The sequence below is a fragment of the Drosophila busckii genome, chromosome 2R (genome assembly GCF_011750605.1).
Source record: "Drosophila busckii strain San Diego stock center, stock number 13000-0081.31 chromosome 2R, ASM1175060v1, whole genome shotgun sequence".
Lineage (NCBI taxonomy): Eukaryota > Metazoa > Arthropoda > Insecta > Diptera > Drosophilidae > Drosophila > Drosophila busckii.
Genome location: NC_046605.1, coordinates 531,940 through 542,081, shown reverse-complemented (window position 1 = coordinate 542,081; position 10,142 = coordinate 531,940). Strand labels below are relative to the sequence as shown.

Sequence of the window (10,142 nt, the reverse complement as noted above, 5' to 3'; positions counted from 1 at the left end):
GAAGCGTCTGGCGCAACTTTAGAAGGTCGTCAAGGTTTCCGTTGGGCCCAACTCCGGCCCTGGTGGGTGTGCGCACATGTGGGAGCACAATGGTAACACAATTGCAATTGTTGGCTACCCATTAGCCATTGATCGACGGAGTGTTGACAATTTCACTCGCTTTTACCGCAAAAATGTTTTTAAAATTAACTTGGCTGGCTAATTGCTGAAAGGAATGCCATTTAGGCCCATAACTCATCGTTTGTTAGAACAGTTTACATTGCTTATGGGCAAACAATTTACTTTACACTTTGTTTTGTTTTTGCCGCGGGATGACATCACGCCGCTTCCAAAGAAATACGACAAGTCCCAATCCCAATTGAAAGCCACAACAATTTACATTTTACGGCGCACTTTCAACTACAGCAAAACCAATTGTACAACAATAAAAAATAAGAAATGTGCAAAAAGATAAAATGGCGTTGCGCAAATCGCATAAATTAAGCGACACGGCAAATAGTTGATGTAAATTCCACACACTCTCGTATTTATGAGCGGTCAACAGGCTGCGAGAATGTTAAGGCTGCTAACCAAAATGAGTAATGAGCTTAAAGTGCGAGAAAAACTCATGAGCAATATTAAGTAACTTATACGAGAGCTTGGCCAAAGTAATCAGCAGATGCTGCTGCTTGTTTTTTTCAGTGTAATCGCATTATGACTAAACTGCTGTTGCTGTTAATGCTGCTGCTGCTGTTGATGATGTTGATGTTGCTGATGTCATATGACTGCTGCTACTGCTGCAATTGACATTGACAATGAACCTAATTAGTTGTATTTAATGAGCTCGTGTTCTATATCGAGTCATTTACTGGCAAATCGCCAGCACATACCACAAGGTCATGGGAATGGGAGCAGCAATTTCAACTCCAACTACAACTGGCGCCTCAACTTCAACTACAACTACAACTACAACTAAGTACGAGTACTCGTAGTTGTTGTTAAATTTACGCAAAACGCAAAGTTTGCACAGTTGGGCAAGAGCTAGAGCAAACAATGAATGAAAGTGTTTAGTTGCTTGCCTCATTTGTTTGTCCGACTTGGTAAGCTTCGTTTTCTTGTTGTTGTTGTTGTTGTTTGTTAACATCTTGGGCGTGACTTGTGCCCAAAACTATGTAACACGCCCAGTGTTTTTGAGTTTTAGGGCTAGGTTTGAATTACGTAAGCGCACGCAAATAAATAAATTAGCTACGTCTACTAAAGCTGGCTGACCAGCCAAGTTTGTTTTCGCATTGCAAAACAATCAAAAAGTCAAATTTTAAAATAAACACAAATATTTTAAATTATTTGTGGGTGTTTTTTTTTCGCATTTATGAGACATATGCATAGCTCACAACGATCGGCAGGCCGAAATTCACCTTGCCCAGACACCCACGCACTCAAACACACACACACACACACACACAAGTCATAGTCAGCACCCACACTTGATTGTGTGTGTGTGTGTTCTGTTGGTTCAACGCCTCGTTCTGAGCGTGGGCTCCACTTCAAGTTTGATTTGTGCCAAAGCCGCAGCGACAAATGGCCATTGAATATTTTTATAGTGCTCTAACTATAGAGCAAGCTAAATTATGACACCTCGCTATGAACTACAGTTCAGTTTGGGCCAGGCTAAATAAGTTGTTTAGGTGTGGGCAGCAGCAGCAGCACATAAAACACAACTTTTGTCGAAGCTGCGGAATTTATATTTGATTTTGGTAAAAACGAATCGGGGCATGCTTTAAAAGTGAAATTAATGCTCGATGGAGTAGGAACAACTAGCATAAACTTACGAGTATTAAAATTCTTAACTGTCGTATGGGACACGCCTTGAACTAACTGCGAGCTCATTAGCGCAACGTTTCCTATGAATTGTTGGCAAGCGAACACTTCTGACTTTTGTTTTTATTTGGCAGCTTTTATGGCTTAACACACACACACACACACACACACACACGTATACACACTTGAGCTAGCAGCGCCAAAAGTTTGTGTCTTCAGTCATTTGATTTATGCCGTTAGACGTCACCAATGCGCAGCGTTAGCGTCAGCGCCAGCGATGTGTGTGCTGCTGCTTCTATTGTATTTAATTTTTGCTCATTACTGTACACACACACACACGTACACACGCTTATACATATGCATAAAGTATACTTTAGACTTTAAGACAGTTTTACAGACCATTAAATGGAAGCTAACTAGTAGCAGCTCGCTAGTCGCAGCTGCTAAGCCAACGGGCCAAACTAGCTTTTGCTTGCCGATTGGTGTATAGAAAGATTGAACAGAAATCGAGTTAAATACTTTCGGTTTTAGTTGGCGGGCGGCTATTACGTAATGCGGCTAATGCAAATACGTTACGCGACGTAAGAAAATATTTAGAAGACAACGCCCGCAACGACTTTTGATATTTGGCGCATATGAATGAACAAGAAGTCAAATTTGATGTTGTTGTTGTTGCTTTTGCTGCTGTACGTACAAATGCCGTTAGTTATGTTTCACACGCTTATCGTTAGTTGCTGTTACTTATTTCACGTGCTTAGCACGACTTTCAAAGCCAGCGTAGTTGGCAACATATAATAATAATAATAACACACATACGTGGGCATGTGTGTGTTGTGTGTGTGAAATGAAATTGGCACAACACGCAAGCAAAATGAAAAAAATTAACGTGGGCTTTCTAACATTCTTTACGACAAGAGCGCACTTTATACTATAAACTATTTAGTAGTTAATATTTTTAGTGTACTATTCTGTTGTTGTTATTGCTTTTAGCACTTGTTGAACTGGCAAACGCTTTACACTTGGCGTTGTTGCTTGTTACTTTTTGGTTTCTGCTTCGTACGTACGAGTTTTTGTTTTTTTTTTTCGTAAGGGGTTAGGCTTGGCTGCAGTTTTTGCTTTTGCGGTTTGCCCTTTTGTTGTTTTATTTGAAGCGCGCGAGCGAGAGAGAGCGTGAGAGCGAGAGAGTGGAAAACACGTCTGACGCGCACGAGTTGCTGACAACGACTAAAGCGCGCTGCGCATTCTAAGTCAGCTTTGCAGCCAGCAGCTAAGCAGCGCTGCCAGCAGCAGACATTCCAGCAGCAGCAAAAGCTTTGGAAGCCGTCGACGCGTCGACGGCAACTGCGTCATCGTTTTACCTTTTTTGTTTTGGGCTCTCAATTCGTCGTTTCCGTTTATGTAACCGCCGCCGCCGCTGCGCTGAGAGTTCTTCATAATGTTGGAGCGGCGGCTGCGCGTTAATTGCTGCATGACTCTCCAACTGGACTAAATTGAAGCATTTTAGCGGCATATTTCAAACCCCAGTAATGATAATCATACATACTTATTGATCTGGTGGCATGATTATCTTCAACTCCAACTCCAATGAAAACAAATGCGTTTCTTTCATATCTCAAGAGTTTTCGGTTTTTGATTTTATTTGTATTTTAATGTTTTGTTTTGGTTTTTTTTCTTCAATTTGTTACCCTTTGTTTGCGCTGTTGCTTTTAGAGTTTTTTTTTTTAAATTTATTTTGGCAATACACACAGTTTGTTTTTTTTTAAATACTCTGAATTGTGATCAATGATCGTAAATACTTAAGTACATAATGCATTAGGTATATATGTATGTATGTATGTATATGCTGTATTTTAATATAAGCTCGATTCACTTGCTGCAAATCGGCGACTGAATGTTGTTCCTGACTTTTGGTTCAAAATGAAAAACTTGTTCCTCTTTGATTTGTCTGTCTGTCTGTCTGTCTGTTTGGTTATGTTCAATTAATTAATTCATTCATTTATCTTAAGATTTAAATAAAGCTATAAATTTGTGACTCTTTCGTATTTTTGTTTACTTTAGTTACAATGCTTTAAATTAATTACAAACAATTTAGCACATATAGTTTATTTTTTTGTTTTGTTGTTATTAATTAATGCATAGTGCAAGCCTAAGACAAGTAAGAGTAACATTCTTTAACCGCTGCTCAACTTCCATCATTATCATCAATAATTTCATCTACATTAGCAACAACACAACCAAATCGATGTAGTTTCTTCTTCTTCTCTTCGATCTCCTTCAACAAATCTGTTTAACAAAAGTGGGCGTGGAAAGGGAAGATAAAAGATGAAAGCGTTGTCAAACTCTCTTCGAATGTTAGTTATTAAAAAAATTATTATTTGGCACATTGCATGAAAAACACACATTTTGAATTGGATATTTCACATTCGAGTGGACACGCCCACAACTGAAGCGACAGTCGCTTATCGCTCCCAAGTGTGGCGAGGCCAAAGCAATATTATGTAAATTTTATATTAATTAATAACATTACTTGGCTAACTAAAAATCAAAAGTATCTAACAATTATAATCTGCGCTTTTTTTTTATATTTTTTTTGTCTTAGCTGAAACCCCATTTTATGTTTATTGTAATTATTAATGTAGACAATATTAATTAAATGTTTTGCTTTTCTCACAATAATTTTTGGTTTTGTTTTTTCTCTTGAAATATAATTAGGTTTAAACTATGAGCAGCAATTTAAATATATGTATAAGAAAAGAAGAAAAAATCTAAGACAAATGCTAACAAAATGTATATGTGTGTGTGTCGGTTGTGTGTGTGTGGGGAATAAATTTGGCATCAGCTTGAAGTAAATTTGAATATAGTTTATGTCCTACGTATGGGAGTTGGGCGTACAGCTTTAGCTGCTATTGCACATAAGCTAGCGACTTCAATACATCCATCAATCAATCAATCAATTGATAGATACTTATACTAAATATTTGTGTATATATGTGTGTTATTACAACTTGAATTGTTTCCTTGTGTGTGTGTCATTTGTTGTTGGTCTTCTCTTGTATACTATTGGTAACTAATTAGTTCAAGTTGTTGTTGTTTATATTATAGTTTATAAACTAGAGTTTTTACATTCTAAATTCATCGGTTGTCCCGTACCACACACAGTGCACACCCATATTATGGGCTACAAAGCTACGCTTGGTTCTGCTACAGAACTTCTCTTTAAAAAGCGCACTCAACACTCAACGATCATAAATTGGATTCAGCATACATTTGGTTTTGTTCTTTTAGTTTAGAGAGCTTGGTAACTAACTAAGTTTACAATACATTTAGATTCATTTATGTCAATATACTAATATAGTAGTACAATAATAATATTGCATTAAAAGTTTTCCTTCCTCATGATCTTTTAATAGTTGTTAATGCGCTTTTTTATAGTATTTAAATTTTGTATAGTTTTAGTTTTAGTTTTAGTGTCGGTTGTATGCTGTGGCAGTTCTTTTCGAATAGTACAAATATGTTTTTGGTTTTGTTCTTTAGCATAAATTGTGTTTTGTAATCTTTAAATATTATTTTCAATTTTAAAGTAAATCGTTTCCCATATACACATCTAGTAAATTATACATACATATTTTGTTTTTTGGTTTTAGAGTTCGAGTTAAAGTAATTTTATATTTAAGTAATTCGCTTTGATATTTTCTAATTGAATGATTAGAGTGGAAAAATGTATTTACAAGTTACAATTATTATTAAGTTGTATTTTAATTAAGTAATGATGCTAATGCAAGAAGTGAGAGCAGAAGTAGGGAAAGCTAATTTATGCCTATAATGTTGTATATATATGTATGCGTATAATCAAATATAAACTTTAAATGCTATTAAAAAGTTTGCTTCACAAGTCTTGAGATACTCGTAGTTGTTACTATAGCTGAGAGTTACAACTAAACTAGACAAAAATGAGTACACACTAGGGCTATATATATATATATGCATTAGCTATATTAGTGGTAGTGGCATTTACTAGACTAGATTTACACATAGAGCTGTATTTACAGTTTATAGTTAATACGAACTTGAGCTAAACAATTTTGTTGGCAGTGCCATTTGAGTGGTGACTTTGATCTCTCAATCTAAATTATGTAATCGAATTAATAACTAATTCTCTAGCTTTACTCAGCTATGTACAGTTTTGAGCAGGGCTGCTGCATACGGGCAGCCCTGGTGCCTTTCTATAGTGAGCAGTACTTGGCCTGGTCTTGAGTTAATTCTTTGGTTTGCGTGGCATTGTTGCTGGCGCGTAGTAAACGCCGCATGACTTGTCCTGGTCCTTCTCCTCTTGCTACTCCTTGTTGCGCCTCCATTTCGCTAGCAGCTGCTGCTCCTGTTCGCGTCGAGTTCATTGAGTTAGTAAGGCAAATTTGGCAAAGTTTTGTGGTTTAGCGCAATTGATTTTGTTTTTTGTTTTGTTTTCAAACCGCATGCAGAGACACACAGATAGTTAGAAAGAGAGAGAAAGAGAGGAACACACAAACAGAAAAGGAAAGCAAGAAACAATGAAGACATATGCAGATGCTATGAGGCGATGTTACGCATACGCAGTGTATGTCGTTCGAAGTCTGCGTCCGCTTTGAATGGTGGAATGGAGCGATGGAGTTTCATGAGGATTAGCATGATATGTACACCATACCGATCGGCTGATGCTGATGGGGCAGCACGCTCCCGTGTTATATGATACTCTCGCGATTGCGCTCCAGCTCCTCGGTCTCGTTCTCGGGATCCACACTGGACGTCGACGAGACGCCGCATATTTGCATTTCGATCTCGGCCAGGCGATTCTCCAGATCCCACTGCTGCTGCGACAGCTTAGCGTTGAGCGCCTGATTCTCCGACTCCACAGTGTGCAAGCGCTCGCGCAGTCGCTTAATCTCGTCCTCCAGCACTTCATGCGAGCCCAGCAGCGGCGTCGTGCCGCCCACACCAGCGCCATAGCACTCCAGGTTCGAGCTGGAGTCGCAAATGTGACCTACGAAACAGACAAATGTAGCTAAAAGTGTAGTAGGTTAAATGGCCAATGCTCACCTATGTGACTGCGCTGGGATTGGGGGCGCATTGAGTGATGACTGCGTGGACGCTCCTCGGAGCCATGTGCACTGGGCGTGACCGAACGCGGCGTGTCTGTGGCACGCGCCAAGTGCTCGGCGTAGCTGCGTGGACTGCGAAAAGAAAACGGAGTAAGCTCAAGTTGCAGCTCCAGCAGCAGCTGAACTCACCTGTAGCCATGTTGATCCATTGTGTGCTGCTGCTGACGCTCGCGCTGTCGCAGCGCCTCCAGCTGCTCCAGAAACAAAGGATCCAGCGAGCCATTGAGCCCAATGTTCTCCATCTGTGCCGGCGTGGACTGGCAGCGACCCATGTTAACTACATTAAGGTAATCGGCTGTGTCTTAAAATTGAAAATCAAAACCGCAAGCAAAGCGAAGCAGCAAAAACAAAAGGCAGAAAATAACGAAAGAATTTTGAGCCATAACAATTTAAAATTGCAGCGCTAGGCGGAACACTTACCCTTCTCCAGTGGCGCCTTCTTGTACTTCTCCAGTCGCTTGACTGCAATTTGCTCCAAGCGCGCACGAGCCGCTGGATATTCCCGCAGCACGTCCCACATGTCCTTTTTGCTCAGCACGAACAGATCGCTGTAGCCGACGGAGCGCACGCTGGCGGTGCGTCTATTGCCTGTTTAAGTGACACCAAAGTGGGCAGGTGGGACAGAGAGTTTGGTTTAATATCAATATCTAGCAATGGCATTTACACGACGCTGTTGTTGTTGTTGTTGTTGTCTGTTGTTCTTGTTGACTGCACACACAAAGACATTAAAATTGCATGCCAAGCTGAAGGATGCAAAAGGCAATAGGAAAATGGATAGTTGGATTGGGCTGGGCTGGGCTGGGATACAAGATTATGCTGGAGACTGCCATGACACATGCGATAGGCGTCTCAACATATAATTCGAGTAGTTTTTAGTTAAAGCCCCCAATAGGCTTAAGTTTGTTATATATTTATATTTATTTGTGTGCTTTGTTTGGCGTGCAATTTGAATGCTTTGGCTTGGGGAGTGAGTTAACAACGTGTCGTATACTTAATTACACACATACATATATAATAGGTAATATATAAAACGTTTAAATTACGGCCAGGCAAAGCAATACAACAACGATTCAGTAGTAAAAGACAGACAGAGATAGAGAGACAGATAAATTGACAATTTCTTAACTAGAATAAAGTAAATTAGTTTCGATTTCGAGATTTTCCACTACAATAAGTGCTTACAAATATTGATTGGGGGTGGGTGGGTGGTTGGGTGGTGTGGTGCATGCAAACTAAAAACAAAACTAGACAATGAAACACGTAAAAGAACAAAAATCAAGAAACTAAAACTAAACGTTGCGATTTGATTTCGATTTGTGCACTTTACAAAACTCCAACTCCAACTCTGTTGGCAACTTTTGGCCAATTGTCGTCTAATTGAGAGCAACTTTTTGGCAACTGCAACTTTTGTCAGCCATTTAAAATAGAATTAAGTTGCTGCCATTGCTGCTGCAAATTTAATTAGGCGCTGCTCGAGTAGCTTTCAAGCAAAGATATGCAAAGGCCTGAAGAATGAGTAGCTAGCTATGCATGCAGCAAGATAAATTTGTTGCACACACACACACGCACACACACACTTGAGCGTGTGTTTACAGTTGAACGCTTTCCACATTTATTTCATTTGCATTTCACTCGGCTATAAGCTCATTTCATTAAACTCTGCTTTATTGTCTGGCATAATTGTGGAAAATGTATCGATAAACATAAATATATGTTAAATATAAATACACTTAGCTGCATTATTTGTGCAAATTACTTATGTGTATGTGAGCACGCATGCAGCTGAAATAATTGCAATTCACTTGCATAAATTGCCAGAGAGAGAGAGAGAGAGTGTGGCAAAGAGCGAGACAGTAAATTAGTGCAACACTTTACTTTAACTCTTGGCAAACTTTTCACTCTTAGTTCAGTCGCTTAGAGCCTGCAGCTAGTTAAAACTCTAAATCTTAATCTAAGTAACGAAAAAGAATCTACAGTACATCAAAAAGTATGTACCTATTAGATTTGTTTGTTGATTTGTATAAATTTATTTATTTATTTTAGTTGGTATAGCCAGAGCAACAAATGCCTTCGTGCTGATTTTTTTGTTATGCGAATTTCTTATTTTTAATATGTTGATTAACTTCATAAAGTCTCTTATGTTGTTGGGGTTGACCTCAACTGGTTGGGAGTGGGAATATTAAGGGTGTTGCAAATATTTTTTATAAAGTTGCAGTGGTTTGAATAGTTTTCTAAAAATCTTAACAATTCAATAAAATTGTAATTTCCAAATAATTTAAAGACTCAAGTCAATAGACTAACAAATCGTAAGAAATATTTATGCATTAAGTAATTATAATAAAAGAAAAGATAATGCTTTGATCTATTGAGTACTATAACTGCAGAGTTAATGCATTACATTCCATCGAACTTGTAGTAATCTTCAAAGCTGCTCAGCGGCTCTGGCGCTAATCCCAGAGTTAAACAAATTTCATTGGCGTATTACGATTAATTGAATATTTCATTGATAAAAGTGCATGGTAGCATACTTTGCTTGCATACTGTGCTGGCTATGTTGAAATCGCTTTTTTTGTTTGTCATTTTGTTTGCTGTCTGCCAATGAAAAGCCAAACTAACAGCCAAGCACACAAAATGCTAAAATAAATATGCAAAAAAAAATGAGTGGCGCTATCTGTGTGTGTGTGTGTGTGGTCGTGTGTGTGTGTGTGCATATATGAAGTGATGCGATTTAAACGATTACTGAGTTACAAGTGCGCAATTTTTTCTTTTGCTGTCTGTGTCGATTAAGTGGAGTAAGGGAAAAAAAGGAAAACATTTAATTAAAGTGCCTTTGTACTAATAGATAGAGAGAGGGGGTGTGGGTGCTAGTTACTTGTGCTAAAGTGATGACTAAACATTCACAGAATACACAATAAGTTATTTGATTTGAGGGAGTGTTGCAACTAAATTTGTTATTGTGTTTAGCTGTATTGGTATTGGTTGCTGTTGTTGTTATTGGTAGTTACGTTATCGCTATTGTTCCGCCTGTCGCACTAAAACGGGATATTTACCAAGCTCTTTACCTGCGGTGCCCATATTCAGTATACTAATCTCGCCAAAATAGGAACCTGCCTTTAACGAGGCCATCACCGTTTTGCCGTTGTCAGCAACGACCTGCAAGCGTCCACGGTTCACAATGTACATCTCCTTGCCCACCTCGCCTGCGAGCAG

At 38.8% G+C, this 10,142-nt stretch overlaps 1 protein-coding gene across 5 annotated transcripts in view; it reads right to left on the bottom strand.

Moving 5' to 3' along the window:
* Positions 1–5,555: 5,555 nt before the first annotated feature.
* LOC108596303 (cyclic nucleotide-gated channel rod photoreceptor subunit alpha) overlaps positions 5,556–10,142 on the bottom strand; it is a 57,924-nt gene continuing 53,337 nt past the window's right edge. For 2 of the 5 annotated variants that reach the window (XM_017981898.1, XM_017981901.1), the window contains 6 exons: positions 9,983–10,132; positions 7,353–7,520; positions 7,062–7,233; positions 6,871–7,004; positions 6,479–6,814; positions 5,556–6,172 (listed from right to left, as the gene is read on the bottom strand). In XM_017981898.1, the coding sequence (XP_017837387.1) occupies positions 6,516–6,814; positions 6,871–7,004; positions 7,062–7,233; positions 7,353–7,520; positions 9,983–10,132 (923 nt within the window). In that variant the 3' untranslated portion in view covers positions 5,556–6,172; positions 6,479–6,515. The remainder of the gene's footprint in view (positions 6,173–6,478; positions 6,815–6,870; positions 7,005–7,061; positions 7,234–7,352; positions 7,521–9,982; positions 10,133–10,142) is intronic. The other 3 variants (XM_017981899.1, XM_017981902.1, XM_017981900.1) reach the window with 2 other exon arrangements.